General features: G+C 34.3%; 4 protein-coding genes across 7 annotated transcripts; 2 read left to right on the plus strand and 2 right to left on the minus strand.

Annotated features, from left to right (window-relative positions):
* Positions 1 to 265: 265 nt before the first annotated feature.
* Positions 266 to 4419, minus strand: LOC110603785. 4 transcript variants are annotated; one of them, XM_021741693.2, is made up of 5 exons: positions 4167 to 4419; positions 2739 to 3658; positions 2239 to 2439; positions 1667 to 1862; positions 266 to 883 (listed from the first exon to the last, which is right to left on the minus strand). In XM_021741693.2, the coding sequence occupies exons 2-5, from the start codon at positions 3600 to 3602 to the stop codon at positions 699 to 701; spliced, it is 1446 nt and encodes a 481-aa protein (XP_021597385.1). In that variant the 5' UTR covers positions 3603 to 3658; positions 4167 to 4419; the 3' UTR covers positions 266 to 698. The 4 variants fall into 4 exon arrangements, with proteins under 4 accessions (XP_021597385.1, XP_021597386.1, XP_021597387.1 ...); XM_021741694.2 differs by having other exon boundaries at positions 2739 to 3687; positions 4167 to 4382; XM_021741695.2 differs by having other exon boundaries at positions 2739 to 3709; positions 4167 to 4382.
* Positions 4420 to 5590: 1171 nt separating this feature from the next.
* LOC110604011 (suppressor of mec-8 and unc-52 protein homolog 2) lies at positions 5591 to 9871 on the minus strand. Its single transcript, XM_021742030.2, has 10 exons — positions 9642 to 9871; positions 9378 to 9568; positions 9158 to 9272; positions 8580 to 8628; positions 8387 to 8476; positions 7715 to 7783; positions 7511 to 7634; positions 6862 to 7214; positions 6284 to 6667; positions 5591 to 6020 (listed from the first exon to the last, which is right to left on the minus strand). Exons 1-10 carry the CDS (start codon positions 9686 to 9688, stop codon positions 5748 to 5750), a joined length of 1695 nt encoding a protein of 564 aa, XP_021597722.1. The 5' UTR covers positions 9689 to 9871; the 3' UTR covers positions 5591 to 5747.
* A 591-nt stretch (positions 9872 to 10462) lies between these two features.
* LOC110603345 (GDSL esterase/lipase 5) lies at positions 10463 to 12380 on the plus strand. Its single transcript, XM_021741045.2, has 5 exons — positions 10463 to 10975; positions 11063 to 11181; positions 11301 to 11531; positions 11625 to 11883; positions 11977 to 12380. The coding sequence occupies exons 1-5, from the start codon at positions 10672 to 10674 to the stop codon at positions 12267 to 12269; spliced, it is 1206 nt and encodes a 401-aa protein (XP_021596737.1). The 5' UTR covers positions 10463 to 10671; the 3' UTR covers positions 12270 to 12380.
* Positions 12381 to 14449: 2069 nt separating this feature from the next.
* LOC110603673 (phosphoinositide phosphatase SAC3) lies at positions 14450 to 26137 on the plus strand. The gene is made up of 16 exons (XM_021741498.2): positions 14450 to 15050; positions 15517 to 15721; positions 15815 to 15980; positions 16681 to 16903; positions 17386 to 17462; positions 19460 to 19647; positions 19724 to 19821; positions 20031 to 20164; positions 20274 to 20402; positions 21066 to 21429; positions 22048 to 22169; positions 22485 to 22598; positions 23021 to 23212; positions 24451 to 24621; positions 25085 to 25196; positions 25456 to 26137. The coding sequence occupies exons 1-16, from the start codon at positions 14937 to 14939 to the stop codon at positions 25573 to 25575; spliced, it is 2529 nt and encodes an 842-aa protein (XP_021597190.1). The 5' UTR covers positions 14450 to 14936; the 3' UTR covers positions 25576 to 26137.
* Positions 26138 to 27922: the final 1785 nt, after the last annotated feature.

The following is a 27922-nucleotide window of genomic DNA, read 5'->3' on the forward strand; positions in this document are numbered from 1 at the left end:
AATTTCTTAGCCAAGACATGCGCTACTCAGATGCCCCACTGTGACGTATTAAAGACCATTTATAGCTATTAATCTGTATTAAAATATTAATTCGGCACTTTTTTATTTTGAATAAATTCGAATATTCTATTTTAAATGAGTTCGAAGATTCAATTTTTAAAAATATTTAACCTTTTAATGCATCAATTTGATGCCAATAGAATTAGTTTTCATTAAGTGGCCGGAAATACTTAAGGCATGATTACCAATGTTGAAGAATCCGCGGTTGAGAAAATAACCAATAGGCTATTTTCAATATTCATTATATACTAAGAAATACCAAATGAACTTGATCATCATACAATCCTATATACATGTCCAAATCCCAATATTTGTGTATCTACACGACTGTCTATTTACATCATGATCGTGATAATGAGGATGGTTGGCTACTTGCGAAGCTCATTAATCAAATTGAATGTGAGCTTGTAGTAAATGCACATTTCTGCTGCCTTGTCTGCCGCATGAAAGGTTCTTCCTTTGTGCGGAGGCACACCCAATAAAAATAGTGCATTATACAATTCAGAGAGCAGAAATCATGTTGAGAAGCAATTGCACAACTAAGCAGCAGACGGAGGCATGGCACATCCAAAGAGGAACTTTAGATATTCATAATTAAACAGAGACATCCCACATGTAGAGAGCCTGACAAGTGGCGACTAAGACCTCAGACTAGAGTAGAGGTCTTCAACGGCAGCGTACAACGGCTGGGCAGCTTTTGGTCTGTCCACGGTCCCAAGAAGAATGTCATTTGTGGTGAGATAAGGATCACCATAGAATCTTAGATTGGTATCCATCCTTGTAGCAACTACATTCCCTTCAAGTGAGACTCCAACAAATGCCCCTGTTACAATTGCAATAATACATTCTCAGTAATCCTAATTTCCGAAGTATCTCGTTGCTGAATAAAATAAGTGCAGAACTTGTGTAAAACCAGCTTTATGATCAAATTATTATAGAACAAGGAAAACAAGAATCAAGAGAGAAATTCTAACAAAATACTTGGAATAGGAATTTATTGTTTATCAAGTAGTCTTAATTGTAACTAAATAAGAATACCAGGTCAAAGCAAGCTATGAATATAAAAATAATCCTAGGTAGAAAATTTTTAAACACAAAAATATAACATTTCTAACTTTTTTTTTTACAATGAATAGTTACATTAAAATGATTCATAAATCTCATCCTTCTATACTGCACCACACATACTTCCCCAATGAAGAAACTGATATGCATAGACAATAAACAGCGAGAATCACCAGTACTTCCTGAAAAATTAGGATACACATAAATGAATGACATCCGTCATAATCAACTCATACACATAAATGAATGACATCCGTCATAATCAACTCACTGATGTTGTCACATTATTTATTGCTTTTACTGTAGAATCGTGTAAAGTATATTTTATGCCAAACAAAAAATGTCAGTGAAACATAAGACTACATCACACATCAAGCATGAAACCAGTAGCTTTGCCCTTATACAAAACCAAGATATTGCATCTTAAATAATTTTTCACTTCTAGGTTTAATAGTGTCATCCAAAGCACTAGCTTTATAAAGGAAATTTGTACTTCCAGTAGTTAAAGGTTAGAACACAAACACTATTCAGTATACACTACCTTTGCTACAACTGTAAGTATAGCACATGCCAGAACCTCTATCCCCAGCACGAAGATCAGCTTCCAGGACCCTCCCAATAGGACCTGCTGCAGCACTGCAACCAGCACCAAGAGAAAGATGCATGCGACTACAAAATGTCTTCACAGCTTTCGTATCATGGAGGACAATTATAAAATCCAAGAGCTCACCTCCAATCTGGAAGTGAATAGGGAATACAAAATTCATCAACTACACTAGAATACACCATCAAAAAGGGTTTACACTTAAATAAACAAAAGAAAGCATCAAACTCTTGAATTATTCACAATATCTAGTTTAGCGTAATGAGAAGACTGGATTAATTAATTCTATTAATAGAAAAATGATAAAAAAAAATTAACATTATCATAAAAGCAAAAAGGAAATATAATATCCATCAGTATCCTGCACACAAATATTTCCTGGGATCTCTTTTTTGCTTCAGTAGCATTTTTAAAATAAACCCCAAGTTGTTCAGCAGAAAGAAAAAAATTCACATAGTAGTATCAGTTAAACATTCAAGATTGAGAACTTTTATGCAATAAAACATCACCTGAGCACCCCATCCTAAACCAACTGAGCATATTGCAGATGGGGCAGACCATGACCCATTAGACCTCCGAGCAATGACTAGACCAGTACCAAGTTTGTAAGCAACCAACACACCAGCTTTGACAACAGTTAATATTGCCAAGCCTTTGGCTCCTTTGAGAACTGCTAGAGGTATGGACCTCTCAGGATTTAATCTAGCAACCTGCCCATTTCAGGTAAGTGCACACATTTTTAGATATGACAAATGCACACCTCTCAGGTAAGTGCACACCTCTCAGGTAAGTGCACACCTCTCAGGTAAGTGCACACCTCTCAGGATTTAATCTAGCAACCTGGATCGCTAAAGCAAAAAGAAACTAAGGTAGCCCTTGCATAAAAGAAGAGGGAGAAAAGGAAGGGGGGGGGGGGGGGGGTAACCATGAGTCAGGAAGCTGAACATGTGACAGAGCAGTAGAACACTCCATTAAAAATAAAGAAACCCTTGATGAAACAGAATCACACCTGGCAGTAGCTTCTCAATGTATTTGATGCTTTGTATATCTCATGCTCCATGGACAAACCAACAGGAAGGTTCAACCATCCTCTTGTGCATGTCCAATCCATCACATCATGTTTTGCTGCTTGGACAGCATTGCTAATGGTATTGATGAGAATTCCTTGCAAGGGATCAAGCCTATCATAGCAGGCATCACATACCCTCTGTGGATCTCTCTCCCTAAACTTAACAGGTAGCAAGCATCTTCCTTTAGTGCAAGCTCTACAAAAAACTCCACCACAAAATCGACAATGATGTCTTCCACGGGTAAGTGCTGTGAAGGGTGCAGTGCACTGCATGCAAACTGTAGTAGAACTATCTGGTAGCCACTCTGGGGGTTCAGCTTCTAACACCTCTTTGTTAGCACTATAGTTAATCCCACTTGGTTCCAGAAGTGGAGGGGCACTTGGAATGTAAACCGAAGAATGCAAATATGTGTCCCCATTCTTTTCAGACCCAAGAAAGGAAACATTTGAACTTGGAAGTTGTTGATGCAAGGAAACACTTGGACCTTTGTTCCGCCCAGTCAAAATTGCAACAATCCCGCTTAAAACATTTTTCAGGTTAACTTCTGGAGGCCTACTAATTTCCATAGCATTGCAAGGATCCTCGCTTGAATCATATCCTCCATCAATGAAGTCTTCGGAATCAAATGGAAACTGGAAAGAGATGTCTTCTTTTGCAGACTTCGAGCCTAATTGGTGACTAGCTGCCCCGTTTGATGCAGGCCATACAGAATTACTATAGTCATCAACATGGGAGTATAGATTTTTCTCCTTTTCTTGCTTAGAAAGTGAAGTGAATTTAACTTTCCCTTCAAAATTTGTCATATGTTACAGCAAACGTGGCCAATATTTCAAGATAACAAACAAGAGCTGCACCTGCACTGCAGTCCCAAAGCTTGCCTTTCAGTGACTTGAAAGGAAAAAACGAAACACTATATCAAGAGGACAATTAAACTGTTTAGCAGCAATTTTATGATAAATTAAAAGAAGGCAACGAAATTGATTTTATCATGAGGATTCCAATGGCCATAATACGATCAGAAAACAAACAAACAAACAAACAAGATTCCAAATTAGATAAGAACCGTTATCCTATTCAAAGGTTGATATCTTAAACATGAAATAAATACAGCTAATTAATTCAAAGACTATACAGAAACAATAGGGGAAAAAAAGGCAATTCGATTCCCCTGTCCCAAACAAAAGCAGCTTTTATTTTGTGACACTGAACAAATACTAGTCATGAAGACATTAATTAGGGCTTTTCCGCTTAAATGATTGCCTTTCAACTGGGTTATTTCATATGATATTAGGAAACTTACAATCGAAGCTAAATTTTGAGAGAATCCAATGATTGAGAACGCGTGAATTGAGATTATAAAACAATACCTTCTCCAACAGCGAGGATTCCGATATGAGCTGAATTTGAGGTTGATCAACAGATAACACGACGACGATGACTACCACCACGCACCTGCACGAAAAATGAAGAAGATGACCCAGGCCGTGAGGTATCGGAACTTGCCGAACAATATTTTTTGATGGATAGGATCCAACTCAGGAGCAGCTGGACTGGAGGATTTTTTAGGCATGAAAGCTCGGTTGTTCATGTCTTCATGGGCTATTACTATTTGGGCCAGCATAGAGAACGGCTAACCATAGACAAAGACTATATTGCCCTCCAGGAATGATGCGTGTTGTGGAAGGAAGAGCGACGTGCTACGGAGGATAGGAAAGACTTTTACGATATCGTAATTTTTAGAAAAATAGTATTAATTTTTCTTAAAGCTTTAGAATTTGGTTCACTTGCTAAAATTAAATTTATTTATTATTATTATTACTATAAAATATTATAGTAGAAAATTAATAAGCCAACAAAAAACTACAGCCTTTGAAATTTACTAAAGCGAAGTCCAATTAGAATTTGGAAGTTAAATATAATTTATTAAATATTTAATATATTTCTGCTCAATTAGTAATCAGTTTATCACTATTAGTCATCCATTATTAATACCTACTACCAATTTTTAGCTTTATTCAATAAACAGTTAAATTAAACAAATCTTAAAAATGTTTCAATCGCAACCCTCACACTTATCCGATCGTACAAGAGACAATAAGCTCAACATAAAGACATTATCCATTTTCTTTCAAAAAAAAAATTTATTAATTTGCCCTATACTTTTTTAAGATTAATTAAAAAATCTCTTACTATTTTTAAATACAACAGTTTAATCATTCTATTATCCATGTTGACTGACTTTGTTAAACGTTAACATTACAAATATCCTTTTAATTTTAATCCAATATCTTTTAAATAATTTACTATAAAATTCATCACATTTTATTATTGTAAATTATTAATCTTTTAAAATATCATAAATCAAATTTAAAATTTATAAATACAAAATAATAAATTTCCTAACAGAAACGTAACGGTAATTCTCTGTTCAATTTCACAATTTATTATAAACATTCAATTTCGCTAATTTTCAATTTTTTGTTTAAATTAATTCAAAAATTTCAACTTAATCTTATTTAAACTAAAAAAAAGTCAATTTTTCTTAGATAAATTTATTGCTTTCTCAATTTAGCCAAAAATCAAAAAAATTAAAGTTCTTAATCTTTGAGCTAAATTGAAACTTTTTTTTTTCAATCATGCTTATAGCATTTTTCAAGATCCATTGGAGGGCAACCATGGGCAAAGAGGTAGAAAATGTCCAAAAAATGTCTTAACCATTTGGACTTAGACGGCTTTGACATAAAAATTTTATGCTAAATAAAAAGTCAAAATAAGCTAAATTAAAAATCTCTGACGCATAAAGATAAAATTTAGCATTAGGCCTTCTAATATAAAGTACAAGGCTTTAAAAGAGAGTAATTGGGCTTGACAAAACTTAACATTCTCAAATATTACGTCATTTCATAATTACCACAAGGGAGCCTGATATGTCGATCAACTTCCTAACTTCATACCCGTGGCTTCTTAGCAAGTTGTATATCATCATCAAAATGGCCGCCATCACCAGTTTCCTTCTCCATTTTCTTTCTAGCCAGTATTTTATTAATTTGGTGTAACTCATTATTGAGCTTCTGATCCTTGTTTTGTTTCCGTGTCTTCCGACCGTCTTGCATCTTCACACCAAACTGAAATGCAGCTTTTGGCATTGCTTCCTTCTGCTCATTGTATTTTGCCCATTCCTCTTCTGTCTCAAAGTCCCATCGGTGAAGACGACCTTTTGCCTGTTGAATAGTAATTATAATACAATTATCACCAACTAATAAACTTTTTTAGATTATACTAATTACCACATTTCAATAGACAAATCTCTATTATAACCATTTTATCGAGGTACTATAAAGGGATGTAGTAAGATGATCTTCATTCACATCGCACACACCCATGGTAAGTGACAAAAACATGGCATACATAACTATTCGAAAGCCATCATGCGGGTTCATCTCTCATTAATAAAAGAAAAGTATAATCGAGATAGATTACTTACCCGTCCACCCATATCCATTTTAGACAAGTCATCTTCATCATCGCTGTCTACAATCTCCCTATTATACTCCTGATACCCCGGGTAACATTCAGAATAACTCTCAGAAATAAAATTGGGATCCTTTTCTCTGGCATCTTTCTCCCTCAATTGTTGAAGCCTCTGATCGTCTCGCTTGAACACTGACCCTAAACCTCGATCTTTCTCTTCTTGAGTCATTAAGCGTGGGTCCTGTACAATGTTTGAAACTGCTTGCATATCATATCCCTGCACTGTTTGCTGGAGATACTGTTCAGGATATGCCAACTGCTCAGCATATTGGTAATCCTGCCACTCTCCTTGGTAGCCATTTGCCAATGCTTGTCCTTGCATTGCATCATATCCATTCTGAAATGAACCACCAATAAAATAACACGTTAAGATAGATAGAAGAACACACCTTCGCAATAAGCACCACAAAGCAAGGTAATTCAAAATTAAAAGGTTAGTTTGAAGCATTTCCTCCTACACATAATTAATGTCATAAATACTTCATATTCTTCTCTACATAGACAAGTAGCTCTTCAAGACTATCTACTTACCAAGTCTTGCCACTCCTGAGAAGGTCCAGAAGGAGGGACTGGACCGTAAACAGGTTCACTGAAATAGGAAACTCTGTCCTTGTTTCGAGGAGACTCTTCCATGTCTTCTGAAATAGGGCTTTGGCTCATGTCTTTTCCAGGAATATTATAGTCAACACCATCTCCCACAAATATGTCATTATCTTCTCCTCTGGCAACTGCTGGACCCTGCTTCTCTCGAGAATCAGGCTGACTTTTCTTGGGAGGAGGTAATGGTGGTGGCGGTGGTAAAATCTCTCTCTCAGTTTTATTGTTTGATGCCACACCAAAGGTTTTTGAATGCTTACCCTCTTCATCAACAGATGGAACCTTTCCTGTATCAATGAAATAAAGTTGAGGAGAAAAAACAATCTGTCATGCAAATGAGTATATGTAACAAAGTTGATACACTGAACGATGAATCTGATGAAGAATGACTAAAGCCAGAATAAGTTCAATATGGATAAGACTGTTAAACATTTTTCATCTGAAAAAAATCCTGTATCAGTGAAAGGATGGTAAATTCTTTTTTCAATATATTAGAAAATAAGATTGATCGAGCAAAAAAAGAAAGAAAAACATAATGTAAAATATGTATAGCTGACATGAAAGTCCAACCTATGACAATTACCTTTTGCATCTTTCTCCTTCTTTTTCTTCTTGAGAACCTTCCCAGAAGATCCGAGGCGAAGATATGACATAATTTTAGCAATTCGATCCAGCACTGATCCATCAACACTAACAGTAACCATTTCCTATAAGAACACATTAAACTAAGATATGCTTTCTAACATTTACTCAAAGAGATTATTGAAATATATAATAAAATACAAACCTCCGGCACTGGACAATCAGCTTTACTCCGGTGCAATGTAGTTGGGATATCATGAGAGTATCCACCCTCCTAAAGTGCACCCAAAAAATGTGGGAAAAGAACATAATGAGTCAGGAGTAAACAGTAAGAGGTAGATCAAATGAGCACAGCGAAAACAAGCACTTCTATATAACCAGTCCTAACAGTTAATTCACATATCTGTGACATGTAGCTGCATACCATAATTGCAGACCATCCTTGCTTTCCATTTACTAATTCGAAGTTCAATATCCCTATTTTGAACAAGTAACAGGATATGTAATGGCACCATTACATCCCAAACTGAAACTCTGCAAGTCTTATGTATATAGTCTCGTATACCCCAACAAGGAAAATTAATTTGTTCAAGTACAACTCAGAAAAAAGCTCATTGTCTAGGCCTTTCAAGTTGTATGATACCAAAAACTGTTGGTAAAGAGAAAAGTAATTTCCTGTAAGTAACAATCGAACTTTTTTCTTTGGGGGGGTGGGGGGGGGAATAGTTGAACCAAATTACTCAGCAAAAAAAAAAAGAAATTAAAGACAAACTAAAAAAAGTACAAAAATCCTGGATATCTACAAAAGTCAGTAAGTTGAACAACCATTATAAAATTATTAATTAAGATAAGCACAGGAAAGCATGCAAATTCTTACCATGTTAAAAATAAATGCCATTCGACCGGGAAGAAACATCTCATTTGTCTTGATGATAGTTTGAGGCTTCACTATGCATTGATACACAGACTGAGACAGGGAAATAAGACATTCAGTAAATTAGCTTCTCACTGATTAAGCTAGAACTGGAATATATGACATATATCCACATATTCACAAAAAGTTCGCACACCTTTGCAGTTGCAGTGCGAAATGACAATTGCTGGTCTTCCTTAGGTGTTCTATAAGCCATAAAAAGTGTGCATTAACACAAATGAAGGCAAAAGGAAATACCAAGCTTATTAGCCAAAAAAAAACTAAAATCAAACAATTACAATTTTAAAATCTGAAAAGAAGATAATACAGTAATAAGCCAAATTAGAAGATGCATCACCCATCCATTATGCAAGACAAATCACAAATGAAATTTGTAACAGAAAGAAAAAAGGCAGAAGGCGAAAGCTAGCAACTATGACATCGAAAGTACATATAATTAAAATACATTCAATAGAATTGACTGCCAGCGGTGTATCTAACGGACCTATGACATTATGATTATCCCATATCATAATGGATGAGAAGCTCGCTCCATAAATACTCCATTTTTTTAGTGAATCTTGCATGCAGTCTCAATCTCATTCTTTCACTTAACTTGTAGACACTTTCTAATATTGCAAAACCCACGCTACTTAAGATTGCTTTCATACCTTCGAACCATAATTACTTGAAATATAAAAAAAAATCCACTTGAGTTATAAGAATTTAAATTACCTAGACTTCCCATCAGCATCATCTGCAGCATCTGGCTTCTTATCAATCTCACTTCTCACTTTATTAAGTAAAGCGTAATCCAATCCCTTCACCAAATGCGTGTGTTCAACATCACCTGAACATTATTTCTTTCTCCAATCAGCACTAAAACCAGAAGGCAGAAACAGAAGAAATAGTCTAGCAATTTATTGGCAGGGTATTTGGTAACAAAAACACTAACCTCCAAGGTACTTGCTCTTCTCGATGGAAATTTTGTGCGCATCAGCTGACCGAAGATCAACTGCGCCTGGAGGAGCAACAGCGTGAAAAGAACCCAATTCGGTGGGCTCATAATCGGGATTTTGGTCTTCTCTTCGTTCCTTCGCGCGATCCCTATATTTCGGTGTCTCTGGTTCCTCTGGTTTCTCCTCTCTGAAAAACTTCCATTGTGAGAAACAGGAAGAGATACTTGAAGAGCACAAATTAGCACAAGCTTGTTACTTACTTGCGACGAGCGAATTTCTCCTTGTGATGCCGTTTTGACGATGTCATTGATGAATTTATGTAAGAAATCGATGCTATTGATAAACAGAGTCTGTTCAGTTGTTATAATTTGAGAATTTCTTCGGTTAGGGTTCCAATTGAAAACATAGAGCGAAAGGAAGGAAGATGGGTTGGGATTGGGAATTCAGAAAAACACCTAAATTACGAATATACCACTTTCTCCTCTGCGCGCATAAATAGTGCATACCCTTTTTATTACGATAAGGTTATATAATTTATAAATTATTTAGCTAATAAATGAAATATTAATGAAAATTTTTACAAACATCCCATCATGTTAAGATGTATAATAAATTAATAATTTTATTGAAAAAAAATAAAAAATAGAAAATATTTTAAATTGCTAGGTAAGCCATAACGCTGTAGAAATAAATGGTTATTGATTAATTTAAAATAATATGATGATTTACTATGATTATAAATCGAATATATTACTTCATAATATATCGAGTGTATTTAATACTTATTTATAAAAATATTAAATATAAAAATAATAAAATTGGAATTTTGAATAATTTTTATAAATAAAATAAGATAAGGTTTTCTAATAAAAAGTCAAATTTAAAAAATTAAAATTATTCGTTCCATTTATTTCACTAGAAGAATACAATTAACGTTTAAAAAATATCAATTTATTAATGTGTTTTTAATTTTTTTTTAAATGAATAGTAATTTTTTCATATAACAATGCAATCACCCAAAAATTTGGCAATCCTCAGACATGGGCCCTTTCTGCATTCATGCTGCTGAAATTATTCGCCGAAGAAAAAAACAAATAATGGTCAGGACAAGTAGCCAACAGCTCGACTAAACCATAGAAAATTTTTCGAGTTGGTCGATGATTACGAGATGATCTATCGGCATTCAGCTAATCATCCCCTCAGAAAGAGTCCAAAATATCTACTTTCAATATGTCCCTACCATAAAACAACATTGCATTGAAAGAATCGGCCCTGACAGTCAATATAAGGATGCTGAAGAACAAGAATCAATCATTTTCAGTTCTTGCAATGGCCAGGCTCAGTTCTTGTATTGGTTATTTCTTTCTCTTTGTAATACTCCGATGTTTCAGGGCATCTGCTAGTAGTCCATCACATAAGACTGCCGGTGCTGCCTTGTTCATCTTTGGTGATTCTACTGTTGATGTTGGCAATAATAATTACATCACCACCACCCCTGAAAACAGAGCTGATGTGAAGCCTTATGGCCAGAATGGCTTCTTTGAAGGCCCCACCGGACGCTTCTCCGATGGCCGTGTCATAGTTGATTATATCGGTATCATCCATGCTGTCCTAGTAACCATTTTCTATATCTTTTCATGTTGTTGATTGAATGACTCTGAGTTGCGACTGCCTAATACAGCTGACTATGCAAACTTGCCACTAATTCCTCCATTTTTACAACCGTCTGCTGATTACACATATGGTGCTAACTTTGCCTCCGCTGGCGGTGGTGTTCTCCCCGATACCAATAAAGGGTTGGTAAGTAAGCACTCCCTCTGTCTTTGGATAATCTAAAATCCTCTAGCTGATGAAGATCTTTCTTTATTGGTCTTGTGTTTGAGAGATGGAATCCCTGTTATTTTTTATGCTGTCTTTAGGTGATAGATCTTCCAACACAGCTAAAAAATTTCGAAGAAGTGGAAAAAGCGTTAACAGAAAAGCTAGGAGAAGCACAGGCCAAAGAACTCATATCAGAAGCAGTTTACTTCATCAGCATAGGAAGCAATGATTACTTGGGTGGTTATCTGGGTAATCCAAAAATGCAAGAAACTTATATCCCAGAAGTCTACGTTGGGATGGTGATTGGCAATTTGACCAATGCAATACAGGTAATCCAATCTGAGTTAATTATCTTGTTCATAGTTCATACTTCATATTGAATCCATCAACGCTTAGTTTTGATTGAATGATTTCTATTCCAGGCCTTGTATGAGAAGGGAGCTAGAAAATTTGCCTTTTTAAGCCTGTCCCCTTTAGGTTGTCTTCCAGTTTTGAGAGCACTGAATCCCAAAGCCAGTGAAAGCGACTGCTTTGAGGCAGGTTCTTCTTTAGCATTGGCACATAACAATGCTTTACGAGCAATCCTCACAAGCCTTCAACATATATTGAAAGATTTAAAGTACTGCAACTCCAATTTCTACAACTGGCTCGATGACAGGATAAAGAATCCCTCCAAGTTTGGTATGTCATTCGAGAAAAAGATCGAACATGTGGTAGACGTTAATTAACTAATCAGTTAGCTCCAATTTTAAAGCATTTTTCTTCACTCTCCAGGTTTCAAAGATGGAGTGAATGCTTGTTGTGGAAGCGGACCTTATGGGGGACTCTTAACCTGCGGAGGCAACAAGAAAGCTACAGAATTTCAGTTATGCAATAATGCTGACGAGCATGTTTGGTGGGATTCTTTCCATCCAACAGAGAGGATCCATGAACAATTTGCAAAAGCTCTGTGGAATGGACCCCCATTTTCTGTAGGACCATACAACCTCGAAACTCTCTTCTTCAACGTGGAAAAGCTAACCATTGCTGATATAGTCGATGCTCCTGATGAACACCACTTCCAATAAGGAGAGAGCTTAGGAAGGTCATGCGTGTCCTGAATAAGAGTGATTTTACAGTACAACATCGATCTAATAAGACCATATTTCGCGAAATTAATAAAAAAAAAAAAACAAAAATCAATTCACATTTCTTTTTTTTTTTAATACAGATGTCGAAATATAAATGGACTGTGGTATTAACTAAAATCGCAGAGGTATTTTATAATTTCTCCGAACCTGTTGATTAACTAGTTCGATCTTGTTTTGTCCTTTAGGATATTTTAGTTTCAAGCTCATTTTATCTTTTATTTATCAGAGAATTATTAAGTGCTGCATGTATACTCTCATCAATAAATATATGATCCCCTATTTTCATTTCATAAGAAAATGTTATGAAAATAAATTTAATTAAATTTTTATAATTTTATTCGAGAGCTAAATAAATTTTTAATATAATATTAATTTTAATAAAAAAATATTTTTTGTAATGTGAAGTAAAAAAATTAGTATTTTAATAAACATAAAATAATTTTTAAAATTATAAAAATAAAATTTTATTAAAAAAATAATTTGTTATTAAAAATATAATATTTTATTATATTATAATTTATCTAACTTTTAGTAAAAATTTAATAAATTAATTTATTAAAAAAATAAATTGATTTTATTTAATTTTTATTTAAAAATATAGAGATTTAATCGGTAAGTGATAGCACGGCACCACATGTATCATAAAATTTTGCCATGTATAAATTTCCTAGTGTATGTAATAAAATAATGTAGTGGTTGAGCTAATATGCTAGGTTGGGAGATTTGGTTAGACTTATTATTTTATAAGTTATATTTATAAAATAATTAAAGTACTTTAAAAATAAACTGTAATTAAATAGATATATTTCATTAAATTAATTAATAAATTTAATATTTATAATTATTATACTCACATATTTAGTTTAATGATAAATACATTTGAATAAATATGAAAACCCTCATTCTACTGGTGTAATTTTCAATTCTCATTTAAAAAAAATTATAATTATTAAAATTAATTATTTCGATTTATTTTTTTAATTTATAAACTAAATATATAAATCCATGAAATATTATAAATAACCGTATCTATCTTTTAAAATTTATAAGTTAGTTTTGATTGGTGTATAAGTTTTGACAAACATTTCTAAATATTATGAGCTTAATTTGTAGGTGTGACTTGATCTTAATGCTGGATGTGCTTTCAGATTTTTAATGGAGGTTCTATGGTTGTTTCAGCTTGATCTGTTGGTGGTGAGGCTTCCCCTTATCTAATTATAGTCTTCTGTTTAATGATGGTTGTATGCCATACCCCCCTCGCTCCTTGAGCCTCAATCAATCAATATTCCCGCATTCATGGCTACAGTAGATGGAGTTCTATGAAGCCACCATAAAGTCTTCTTGGTGGCTGCAATTTTCTGGAAATAGAGAGGCGTTTTTCAAGAAGATGGAGGCCATGTTGTTGGGTTAGATCTGAGTCAAAATGGGTGGATTTTTAGGGTTTATTCTTGGGCTGGGCTTTATATATTAAACTTTATAAATTTCCTTAATTCGAGCTTTTGAATTTAATAAAAAAAAATCAAATTCTACAAGGTCTGATATAAAAAATCTAATATATTTTTAATACTTCATGTGATATGACATTGACATAATAAATAATATAATTATTTTATTAATTTTTAATCGTATGAATAACAGTTGAATGTATTTTGAATAATTTTTAAAAAATTAAAATTTAATTAACAAAATTTTATTGATGATTGTCTCAATTACATCTCATTTGATAGTGGAAGGATTAAAACTCACAACTAAGAGAACAGAGATAGAACCTAAGAAGAGATTAGGGATAAAGAGAAAGAAAAATCTCTTTCTAAATACTTTCGAAAGAGAAGGTCAAACTGGGAATAAACTTAGTTACCCTTTATTTTTTTTTGGGCATAAATATAAATAGCACCGTGTCTGACATAAGGCAATGTGTGGATGGAGCGGTCGCCGAAGATGTGGCGTTGGTTGCTTGTTTGGATCTAATATAGGTTTTTTTTTTTCAAATTTTATTTTATTAAATAAATTCTTTTAATTATTTTGCCCCTTTTCAACATACGTATACCAAACACACACAATCAATAACATCATCAATAATTAGCTGTTACTTTGAAGAGAAAAAGAGAAAGAAAAGCAAATTTGACATAATAAAAATAAAATATCAATATACATATATATATATATATTCTGGAAAGCTCCCAACTTTTTTTTTTTTAATTTTTATAATTTTCTTTGTAAGCTCGATCTTCTTCCCTCCATATATAGCTTCCATTTTCAACACCTATCCCTGTTATTATAATCGAAGCTAATCATTGAATCATTGGATCTCTGTAATTAATTTATTGGAGATCAGAATTATTGAGCAGTGTTTGTTTGGTGGTTAATGGAAATGAAGAAGGAGCTGGAATAGAGGAGGTCAATGATGTTGTATTTGAAGCAGCCAAAGCTCCATTACAGAGGACTGCAATTCTCCTTGTTTCCCAGGATAATTTAATTTGTTTTTTTCTCTCTAATTTTTTTTAAAAATAATTTCTTTGCATGCCCTTGTGATATTTTCCCTGGGCCTGTGCTCGGGGAGGGATCTAATTCGACCGAAGAACGAATAAGTTTTTGGAAAGAGAGATGGCATCTATGGAGAATGGGAGTCCTTTCTCATCTCTTAACACGATCATTGATGAGCCACCCCGTCTTGAAAGGTTCTATATGCAGAAATTCAGGCTCTACAAGACTCGATCGGTATTCACTTGTTCTCATTTCTTCTGTGCTAGTTGGTTTTAGTTTTTTTTATTTTGTTTTGTTTGGCATTTGGATTGGTGGTTTTTTGCTGTTTGTGTTCAGGTGTCTCTGCTTGATTGGGTGTTATTAGGAAATTTAGGAAATTGTTATTGTGGGTTGAATGCATTGCCCTCTGTTCTATCTATTAAATTCGATCACTTAGTACTGCATATTACTGAAATGTCAAACTCAGTGATTTAATGCGATGTCGTCAGCTGGAATGTTTGCTGCTGTAGAGGATCAAATAAATGGACTAAAGCCATAAATTCAAGCATATCACATTAATAACTCTGGTTTCTTTTGCTAAAAATTGATACTTTGACTTGCTTAATAGTGTTATGATTCTGCGACTGCTTTTATCATGCCTTACTATTTTTGAGATGTATACACTCATTTATATGCTTGTTTGCAATTATCTGTGCTTCAGAAATTTTACATGATAGGGAGGGATAAGAGTAGGACATATTGGAGAGTGTTAAAGATTGACAGACAGGACCCTTCTGAGCTAAACATTCGTGAAGATTCTACCACATATACAGAGAGTGAATGTTCTGATCTCTTGAGGAGAATACATGAAGGAAACAAGGCCACTGGTGGGCTAAAGTTTGTCACAACTTGTTATGGAATTGTTGGTATGTGGATCATGGTTTGCATTCATTTTTTAAGCTTTGAGAATTGAGTCTACCAACACTATCACAATACTCATCTAGATTTTCTGGTTTTAGGCTTTATCAAATTTCTGGGGCCATACTACATGCTTCTGATCACAAAAAGAAGACAGATTGGTGCAATATGTGGTCATAATATTTATGCAGTCTCCAAGAGCGAGATGATTCCACTTCCAAATTCTTCTGTTCAATCCAAAATCACTAATTCTAAGAATGAGAACAGGTCTTTAGTCCATTCTGCGTGAAAATGTACTTCTATGTACTGTGGAGAAAACCATAATTGGTCCTCATAAGGATCCCTTAAACATTGTTTTTATTAGAAATGTTTGTTTATATTCCAATTCTAGTCTCTTATGGAACATGCAACAATTTATTATTTTTGTCAACATTTAGATGAACAGTACTATGGCTGAAGTCACAAATGTTTAATTATCAAATTAATTGCTTAGATCTCGTGCTTCTCCCTCCCTCAGTCATTCTCTGGCTATGCTGTTGTAATTCTTCAATTTAGGTAGAGAAGCTTGATGATTTTGCTAATTGTTCTTTAGTAAGTTTTTTAAGGGAATAAAAATGCTTTGTTTCTGCATTTGTTCTTTCTAATGTGTAAATTTTATAAAAACACTTTTAAATGAATGGCAGTATGCCTGAATTCAGCAGTGTTTAATTATCAAATTAATTGCTCAGTGTTAATCTCCCCCCCCCCCCCCCCCCCCTCTTCTGTGGCTATGTTGTTGTAGTTCTTCAATTTAGGTAGAGCAGATTGATGTTTTTGCCAACTGTTCTTTTGTAAGCATTTCTTAGGAAATAAAAATACTTTATTTCTGAGGTTGTTCTTAGTTCTTTCCTTATTTATCTGTTTTCCTGCCAAGCGATTTTGGACTTTTTTATTTGTTTCGGGAATTTGATTATCTTTGTTTCCTTAGATACAAGAAGCTCCTATGCACGGTGGATCTGACAAAGGACTTCTTCTTTAGCTACTCGTACAATGTTATGTGTAGTCTTCAAAAGAACTTATGTAATAAAGAAACAGGTCAAGTCCTCTATGAGACAATGTTTGTATGGAATGAGTTCTTAACCCGTGGAATACGAAATCACCTTCAAAATACTAGGTGGACAGTTGCATTAGTGTATGGCTTCTTTAAACAGGTATGTAATGGTCGATATGGAGATGATTTAGCTAGTCTCTGTAGTTTTTAGCCCTGTTAGCTTCATAGTTGTTGCTAGCTTTGCTTATTTGGTAGTTTGTCTATTTGCATTTAATTCTGTGTTTTTCTTGATTATGAGTTTATAACATAAAATTACCTTCATTTTTAATTCATTTACTTATTTCTGTGAAGTTCCTGTTTACCATGAGAAATTGGAATATGTTCTGTTTATTATGCTTATTTAAAATAGTTCTTTTCAGACTATTTTAGTTCCAAAATAAGTTGTTTATGCAGTAAGCAAACAATCAGTTCAGGGTATTGATTGTGGGGTTATCAGTTAAAATGAAAATTACCAGTGAAAATATATTAAAGCATGTTGATTGACTTCCTTCAATTTTGTTTACCAGTATATAGTGATATTTGGTCCTTTACTGGCTTCATAATTTGGTTTTTAACTAATGGCTCCATACTATATGAATGTAGGCCACACTTTCTATGTCTGGACGAGACTTCAAACTTACACTCATTGCAAGACGTTCACGCCATTATGCTGGTACCAGGTAGGGAAACACACATGTAGTTTTTCTTCCAAAGGCATTTGTTCTTAGCACAATGGTTTCTAAATGTGTTTCAGAAAAATGGGCTAGTTATTGAACCAGCAGTCCAACTGAAATAAAGCAGGAAATACCAAGAGTTGGAAATATTTCAGGTTAAAGACCATTGCAATAACTGGATAAAACAAATAAAAAACACATAATACTATGCAACTTTTAAATTACTCTGAAATTGTAGAAGTATAATCATATCTTTTATTCATTAAGTGTAAACAAAGAAAATGATTATAATTGATAATTTACTTTATTCAAATGCCAAATTTTTAATTGACAGAAAGAGGTTTTTGAGGAATGGTTTCTCAAAGGCCAAAGCAAAAATGTTCCTTGATGCAGCCCATGTCTACCAAGACTTGGCCTTTGTAAATAAAGGAATAACAATGCAAACGTCTAAAAATGTTATCTGATATGTATTTTAGGGTTTCTCATGGTTGAAGTCTTAACCCAAACAGTTAGAAAAAAAAAGGGTAATTTACGATTTAGTCCCTGGGTATTGCCATTATTAACAAGTCAGTCCCTGTATTTTCAGAAACCTATTAAAACGTCCTTATGTTTTCTCTCCGTCAACGAAATAATCCTTCTGTCTATTTTTGCCGTTAAAAATATAGTAAAAGACTAAATTACCCTCAATTATTTTTCTCCTCCTCCTCCTTCCTTTTCTTCTTCATCAATTCTTCTTCCTTTTGCTTCTTCTTCTTCTGCTTCTTCTCCTTTTTCTTCTTCAGCTTCTGTTTTTTCTCCTTCTTCTTCTACTTCTTCTCCTTTTTCTTCTTTTGCTTCTTTTTCTTCTTTTTCTTCTTTATCTTCTTCTTCTTCTTCTCATTCTTCTCCTTCTTCTTCTTCTTCTCCTTCTTCTTCTTCTTCTTCTCCTTCTTCTTCTTTTTCTTCTTTCTCTTCTTCTTCTTCTTCTTCTTCTTCTTCTTCTTCTTCTTCTTCTTCTTTTTCGGAGGAGGAGGAGGAGGAGGAGGAGGAGGAGGAGGAAGAGGAAAGAAAAGATAGGGACTATTTTGTTGATAAAAAGAAACAATAAGGATGTTTTAATAGATCTGAGAAAAGATAGGGACTATTTCGTTGACAAAAAGAAACAATAAGGACGTTTTAATATATTTCTAAAAATATAGGGAGAGACGATTTCGTTGACAGAAAGAAACGATGAGGAGGGACTATTTCGTTGACTTAAATAAACGATAAGGATGTTTTAATAGATGTGAGAAAAGATAGGGACTATTTTCATTAATGGAAAAAAATAATAAGGACGTTTTAATAGATATGAAAAAAAATAAAAATATTTTAATAGATTTTTGAAAATGTAAGGACTAACTTGTTAATAATTACAATATACAAGGACTAAATAAATGGTTTTATTTGAGGGTAAAATTGGATTTTAAAAATTTTCTCTCTCCTCCTTTATCTAATTTTAACGGAAAATAGGACGGAAGGACTATTTCGTTGACGGAAATAAAACATAAGGACGTTTTAATAGGTTTTTGAAAATACAGGGACTGACTTGTTAATAATGGCAATATCTAGGGACTAAATCGTAAATTACCCTTAAAAAAACTGGTTGGATTTGCTTGGTTAAAATGAGTAGTAGATTGCCAGATCAAGTTTTCACCAACTTTTGACTGTGTGGTGCATTAGGGACCTCTCAGTTTGTTTGTCCAAGTGCAATCATTCAGTTTGGTCTGTCTCTGTAATGCTAATGGGAGTGCAAAACTAGCTGCTTAAGAATTGCATTGGCTTCAAATCTTTTGTTAATATTTTATGCTGTTCAAAGTTGTCAATAATCACAATAACCTCAATTTGGAATTTCAGCAGTGCACTTTTCTGAATGTATTATTAACATTGGGGAGATCTTTGATTGTCTGGAAGTTGATGTTGTGATGACAATCTCAGTATTAAATATGTTTATGCTCTGAAATCTTTATGGATGCTTTTCAATTTAGGTACTTGAAACGTGGTGTAAATGAGAAGGGCAGGGTAGCTAATGATGTTGAGGCAGAGCAGATTGTATTTGAGGATGTTCCTGAAGGTTTTCCCATCCAAATAAGTTCTGTTGTCCAAAACCGTGGTTCTATCCCACTATTTTGGTCACAGGAAACCTCACGTTTGAATCTCAAACCAGATATTATATGTATGTCTTTGCACTTGTAGGATTCATGGTACTGCATTATATATTTTATGTTTATTCAACTTCTTGTCTCATTCAGTGTCAAGGAAGGACCAAAATTATGAAGCAACCAGACTACATTTCGAAAATCTTGTGAAGAGATATGGAAATCCTATCATTATTTTGAACCTGATTAAGGTAATTTTCTTATTTGGTTCAGCAGCCTTTTCACCCCTTCTTTTTGGGTTCTCTTTACTGCTGCTTCAACTGTCTTAAACTGGTGTTAACAAATAAAGATCTTCAGAAAATGAGGGCCTTTGTATGTTTTATGTTAATGTCAGTTCTTATTGTCAGAGTTCCATTTGTTTTCTTTTACTTGCTTGAGATCACTATTTTCCACTCAACAGACACAGGAGAAGAAGCCTCGAGAGTCAATTCTTCGTGCAGAGTTTGCTAATGCTATTGATTATATTAACAAAGACTTGTCTGAGGAGAACCGCTTAAGGTTCCTTCACTGGGATCTGAACAAGCATACTCGAAGGTATATGTGTGACTGTGGAATATTCATTTTTCCACTTAATTTTTTGGTTGACATTTTGAAAAGTTTATTCTTATTTCAAGTTGTTTGGTTCTTGTTTGTTGCCTCTCAGCAAAGCAACAGATGTTCTGTTACTTCTGGGCAAAGTGGCTGCATATGCTTTGACACTGACAGGCTTCTTTTACTGTCAAATAACACCAGCCTTGATGACTGAAGGATGTACAATTTGGCCTTCTTTTGGGTAAGTTGGTCCATCAAATTTCTGTAACTTCCTGTGTCATTCATGGTATTTTATGGCTCCGAAGATTCAGTAGTGAACATTACTTGAATTATGAGCAAATGCTATTAGCTATGTAATATGTAAGATTTTTTGTGTCTCTTCTATTGCTCCCCTTACCCAATTTAAGCTCTAATTATCATGATGCATGTAGATTTATTCCTCTGTTGCTAACTCCATTCTACACGAGTGCTTGAAACCGGGCATCTCAAGTCTCTCTTTTATGCTTATCAATTTAATTTACCTTGTGGGTTAATGGTGGCATTGGTACCTTTAGAGGAACTTTCTGGTATATAAGGCTGTGGATTTCATTGATTGTTTTGTCGTGATGATGAGTGTTCTTGTACATGTGGATTTGTGAATGTGTGCGTGTTTCTCCATTCTCTTGCGTGCTACTCTCCCAGCTTTCTTTATTCTGTCTAGGGAAATGTAGCTGCATTTCTTGTTTCATTATGCTGGGACATTAATATGCTACATTTGGGTTCTTACATTGTGCTAGTGAGTTCTTGGTAGATTTCCTTTTATATTTGAATATTATGATGAGAATTGGTTTTTAAGTTTATTTCTTAACGATGTAAGTAATCATGTTCTAAAAATGGCATGTTGCTTATGGTGCGTATAATGCAGAAATACTCAGAATGGCCACATATCTCCCCAAAACACATGCGGCAATGATGAGGAGGATACCAATGATGTAGAGAGGAACTTTAGGGATGGTAATGGTGTTGCTAATGGAAATCATTCTATTAAGCTTCCTATGTTTCAACAAGGTGTGCTCAGGACCAATTGCATAGACTGTCTCGATCGCACAAATGTTGCACAATATGCATATGGGTTGGCTGCACTTGGACATCAGCTTCATGCTTTAGGACTTATGGACACCCCAAAGATAGACCTTGATGCACCTCTGGCTGATGAATTGATGGGATTTTATGAAAGGATGGGTGACACACTAGCACACCAATATGGTGGGTCAGCTGCACATAACAAGGTGATTATGACATATACAACTCAACTAAACTTTAATCCCAAATTGGTCAGCTATATGTTTATTTGCCTGTAGTCCACCCTGTTTAGGGTGATTCTAGTGTAAGCCGCAAAATTAGCCATTATAAAGTCTTGTTAATCTTCTCCTGTGTCTATATTTGATTGCTTTTCATCATTTTGCATCTATTGATTTAGGCTTTCTTATAAACCAGGTTTTGAGTAGAATCTAAAGTGATGTTCAGAGTATGGGGAGTTGATAAAAAAATTTTCAACTCTTAAGTATGCAAATTTGTTTAATAACCAAATGAGTAATGAATTTTTGGCATGGCTAGTTATTATGCAGAAACCAAAATTTAGAGTACTAGATATTGAAAGAGTTGTGTCCCCAGATAAGTGGAGAGAGGTGATAACTGTAACAAACAAATGCTTCTGTTCTGCCAAAAAAATTACTGATGTATGTGGATTGGTAGTAAGCTTAGGATTATTGGTTTAACGTTGGTTTCTGATTCGGCATCCATTTCTGAATCTCCTTCACTTGATACTTCTACCAGTCATTCTATTGACTACCTTAGTTCTTAGTGAGACTTCATTGTGAAATTTTGAACTCTTCATTGCCATATAGATATTCTCTCAGAGGAGGGGTCAGTGGAAAGCAGCAACCCAGTCCCAGGAGTTCTTTAGAACTCTTCAACGCTATTACAGCAATGCATACATGGATGCAGAGAAACAAGATGCAATTAATGTGTAAGTTGTGCTTGGTCTTGTTTTAGTTGGAGCAAAACAAGAGCTACCTTTGATAACTGAAAAGCTTCCTATAAGTTTTGTTTACATGTGACTATGATTAAATCCATATGACCTAAGATTCTTGTAATTTAAAAAGGTGGCCATTTTATTATGGGAAATCTTCTTCTTCTTCCAACAACAACAATAATAACGAGACATTGGCAGGCTTGATATGATTGAATTGTGATATGCCTTGAGAAATTGTTGAATTTATCCTATTAACGTATGACCCTTGTCTTTAAGAAAACAATCCTTTTATGTTGACAATTTGAGCAGATTCTTGGGGCACTTCCAGCCACAACTGGGTAAACCTGCAGTCTGGGAATTAAATTCAGACCAGCATTACAGTACAGGAAGAAATGGACAAACATATGTGGATCAAGATAGAAGGTAATTTACTGGATGAACAAAGTTTTGAACTATATAAGTTGCTTGTGGGGAACGGAACACATGAAAATGTATTTCTTCTTCATGTATTGCTCGACTTTCATGGGAAATGCACCCTCTATCTCAGTCTGTCTCGGTTAATTTTACAGTCAAATGCCCCACGTTTTCATTGTCAAGAGCAATAATGATGACTTTGAGTAGCATTAAGATAAATCTGAGTCATAATTTGTTCTTCAGATGATACAAGACGACCTGTGGATCAGTATCTTTTATTGTATATCTTTCAGATTTTCACCATTACTTGGTTTGGGGGGATTTAATTCTCTGATGTATTTTCAATCTTGCAGAGATATTCCTTTCTCTAGTATAAGTAAAATGTTTGTTGATGTGGCATATCTTTTGACTGTCAATTTCTTTACATTTAGGTCATATTTCAAAAGATCCTTGTCAGATGGAAATATTCTTCATGAAAGTCGGTCACCTATGTCAGCCACAAATGTCAAGCAGGAGAAATTTGCTAGTTCAGCTTTGCCGAATCAATGGGAAGGAGAAAAAGCTGTCCTCTCTGAGTCATCCCCTGAGATATTACCTTCTGAAATTGACATATCATTTTCAAGGTTTTCTTGCTTCACCTTTGGCTTTCTTGTATAAGTTGGTGCACTTGGTTTCTTGTTGTGTCTGTATCGTTTTGTTATGATGGCCTTGTATCTTTATGGGTACGCGTCTAGGATATGGAAGATGGGAAATACGCTGTTTTATTGTGCATGTGCTCTTGATAATATGACACCTTAATGAAAGCTATTGTAAAGCCATTTTGTGCCATTTCAATACAGATAACTAGTAAAGCTTCATCTCTTGCATCTTGATATATGTGTTATGTATGCGAGGGAATTGCATCCAGTTATCATTTTGTTTCCTGTATTGTTCTGCCTTCTATTTGTCTATAGTTTATTTAGCATTTGTAGGGAAAGCTGCATGAATTAGATGCAATAAAGAGATTTGTAAAGATTAAAAGCATAAATTTTGGAAGAACAAGGATCCTTGGAAATGATTGAAATATTTTTGTTATAATGTAGTGGATTTTGTGGGGTGACTTAAGGATCAAAATATCTTTTTCAATCTTTTTTTGGCTGATATTCAACAAGATGGAGGCAATTACTTGATTAGTTATGCTTCTATGGCATACTTTTTATAGGAGTGAGAAAATTTTGGTCTTAAGCTGGGAAAACTCAATGAACCAATTTAATTTAGAAACTCAGTTTGGTTTTAATTTAAAACAATTCAATTTATTCAGTTTGGTTTTCTTGGGAAAAAAATCAATTGAACCAAACTGAATAGTTTATTTATTATCTATTATTAGACGTCAAGCTAGAGTTAAAAATAAAAAATATAACTGAAATTGAGTCTAAAAGTACTCCGAAATAAGTCACCAAAAGAAAGCCTAAGATGAAGTTTAAATCAGGTTGTTTTGTTTCAGTTTGGTATGCTGAAATTATGGTTTAGTTAATTTGATTTTGTTTTTTTTTTTCTTTTTTCATTTTGTCAAATTAAACCTACCAATGGTCACTCCTACTTTTCTGCCTTCATTAAGAGACGGATTTGTTTTTCTTTCTTCATCAACATAATCTTCTTCTAACATCTGTGACATAGCATCATATTAAGTTATTCTTACTTTTACTTTCATATGATGGACTCACGCTCTCTCGTTGTTTAATCAATGGACTTATAGTGCTAGTTTATTGGATCCGTGTGCCACTTCTTGTCCTGGCTGGATGCTTGTTCTGATACTAGCTACTGATGGTCCATGTAAAATCCGGTTGCTTTTGCTCATTAAGCATTAAATTTCTTCATACAGGTGTAATCCTTCAATGCCTCGCAGACAGCTTTTAAGGGATGTGGAAAGAGAGCAATACCTTGGAAGTGATCATATTTACTTCTCTGAAGACATGTTTAATTGCTCAAATTTTGTTGATTTAGACTGGTTGTCTTCCTCAGGAAATTCATGTGAAGAAGAGCAATTTGAGAGGTATTTTCCGTTGCTTTTTCAAGGAAGTAGTAACCATGTCTCTGAAGTTTACTGGAAGCCACAGAAGCAATGCCTGAGCTTAATGATACCTTCATGGTACTCATAGGAAGGCTAAATAATTAAAAAGGGCTTTGTACAAGGAGGAATTAAATAGTTATATTTGCCTTGAAATGGAAACAATATCCAAGAGTATTTAAAATAAGGATCAAAGAGAAATTTAATGCTGGCATAGTTAGAAAATGGGAGGAAATTGCATTTCCTGTGAGAACCTGGTATGTTAATTGGATTTAGAAGCTAGAGGAACGTCTGAACCTTTGATAATTAAGCACGTCATAGTTAGATCTCATATTTCCTATACTGTTTCTTGGAGGTCACTACTTTCTAATGAACTTAGAGATTGTTTTTCCTCTACGGAATGCTCTAGGGAAACTCCAATTTCATCAAAATTTTCATACTTTTGCAGGTCGTCAGTGCTTACAAGCTCAACAATTGCTGGAATGTCATCTGAAAATGTTGTCAATGGAATAATGAGTGACACGACTCCATCCTCTAGTGAATATGGATCCAACATGAAGGTCAGTACCTTCTAACCCTGAAAGCAGCAGTAATTAGACATAACAAAGATTGTGAACCTAAGTAGCAAAATTTGCAGATGGTTAACATTAAATGGTTAAAGCCAGTAATGAAAGTCAACTCACTTCGCAGTTTCTTATTTCCAGTTAACTTAGAAGTGCTTATATTTTGGTTGCATACTTGCTTGTTTTGTCTCTGGAAATTTCGTTCGAGCTGTGGGACATCTTAATATGGACCTTATGTCATGTTAATGTTCTGTAGGTAAGGCAGCAGATAGGAATGGAGCTACCCTATGTTAATTCACAGAATTCCAATGTCCTTGAGGAATTCTCAGATGGCTTTGTGCAGTGGGTAAACTATGGAGAGACGCTCTGCTATTGACAGTTTAGCTTGCTTTGCCCCTGAATTAATATTTATTCCTTCCCTCAAGTGACTCAACCTCCTGAAAGCTGATCTATTGATATAGAGAGGTTACAAAAGTAGCAACACAAGGGGAAGGTGGCCGGATCTCAGGGAGAAAAAAGAGGCAGATGTATCATCAGCAAAAAAATCCTCCCAGCCCCATGTGAATTGCAGCATTGATTCCATCGTGGAACCGGAGACGAAAGTATAAAGAGTAAATAGCCAACAGTAAACAACAAAATTCTTTTTGGAAGCTCATCCTTTTTCTCATTCCTTTGCTAGTACATGAGCTTCCTAGGTTTCAATCCTGTAAATATATTTACCCTGCTCTCCTTAAGAACCCCACTTTTAGAAGAATTTTAGGTTATTGATTCTTTGTTTCCCTTAATGTTTATGTGGTCAAGTGGAGTGTTATACTAACAGTTGGGTACTGTAACTAGGGTTCATATTGTCTTCAAGGCTTCCATATGCTGAAGCCTCGATTTTTGGGTTCTCCAGTAAGAGGCATATTCAAGCATCGGTGGGTATTCCATTGGTTCCATTTTTTTGTTTTTTTTTTGCCGAAGCATGGTTTCTTGATAATGTAGAGATTATCAGTTGAGATTTCTGCAAAATCATTAGCATCTATGGGATAAGAGTAGGATAATTATTATAGCATCCTGTCTAGTCTTGGAAACCTGTTTTATTGTTCGTTTTAAAAATAATTCTCAAGCGAGTTTATCTTTTTCAATAGTTATTATTATAATATTTTATTTTTGTGTTTATTGCAAATTTCATTGGTTAATAATACTAAAAGAATAAGGGTAAATTATAGTCAAATTTTCATATCATTTTTAATCTTAACTATTTTTTTTTATAATTTTAGCTAAATTAAAAAGGGTTTTAACAAAATAAAATATATACAGTTGCATTGTCAAAACCCAACAGGGCAAAGAGAGTACAAGCCCAACGTATGGATGCACCATCTTAAATCAGTGGCCCAATCCAGAAGAAAATCTAACTCCAACTTTTAAAGCCTTCTCGAACGAACCGGAATCACCATGTAAGCACTGCTGAGAAGCCACTTTTCAGGATCACCGAAAATTATCGAAGAGACTAGAGAACACATCAAAATGAACTGCATAACCTCTACCAATACTCGACCAAAACCGAAGGAGCCCCAGAAAGGACCTAACAACAGAAAATTGGAATACCTCTTGAATTTGCCAAAGGAAATCCAGAAAGTAACTAGACACAAAACGGAATAAAGATGGACGTCATTGGCACCGAGGGTAGAGAATGGCGCCATAACATTTTTAGTCTTGGATAGTCGTGAAACGAGCATTTTCACTTGTCACTCGGACCGGTGCCTAATCCACCATACTCTATTACTTTGCACCCCAAACTTCAAGAAATTTCTACATGTATATATATATATTTCAATTATTTATGATGACTCCCTCAAAATTATTAATAATATTTAAATCTTAAAAATATATTTTAAAGATATTGCTAGTAAATATATTTTAAAAATGTTACAAGTTGGCGTATATTTTAAAGGTCAATAAATAATAAATTAATTAAAATTTTATTTTAAAGAGTCATTAATTGAAAAAAATTAATTAATTAAATATAGTACTCAATTATATACTATAATTAATTGCTCATATTTAAATGTTAAACATTATTTTTTTTCCATTTACAGTACTATTATTATTGTTATTATTAATGTAATTATATGAGGAAATATTTTCAATTATTGTGGCATATGTATTCCTTAAATTATAGATTGTGTATGAAAATTCCTTTATTTTTTTTTCTCCATGTTATTATCGTTTCAAACAAAATTTTTTATCTAGCAATTTATTTTGGCACTCCTAAAATTTTTTTTCTGGTTCCGCCTCCGGCCATTACCCGCCCACTGCTTATGACTGAAACTAAGAACCACGAAAAACATGAAACACACCAACTCAAACCAAATCCCTAAAAACAACCACCCATGTATGCTCTGAATCTGCAAAACGCTAAACCCACGCAATATATCAACTAGGAGGCCTTGAAGGACAGAGCCTCCCTTACGGCAACACACTAATGGCTTAATCTGCCTCGAAGGGTGAGAAAGCCTCAAAACCCAATGCTCGCCGAACTGGAGAAGCAGAAAAAAGCTCCAGAAGAGAGCATTTCCTTAAGAGGAACACTACGTCTTGAGAGAGTAGAAAATTATACGAGAGAATTTGTACCACAAAAATTTTTATGAAAAAAAAAAACAGGGAGCATAGCCACTTGCACTACGGAATTCGGCGTAAAACTTCTACGTCTTCGGTTTAACGTCTCTGCACACGCATGG

Source organism: Manihot esculenta, chromosome 16 (genome assembly GCF_001659605.2).
Source record: "Manihot esculenta cultivar AM560-2 chromosome 16, M.esculenta_v8, whole genome shotgun sequence".
NCBI lineage: Eukaryota > Viridiplantae > Streptophyta > Magnoliopsida > Malpighiales > Euphorbiaceae > Manihot > Manihot esculenta.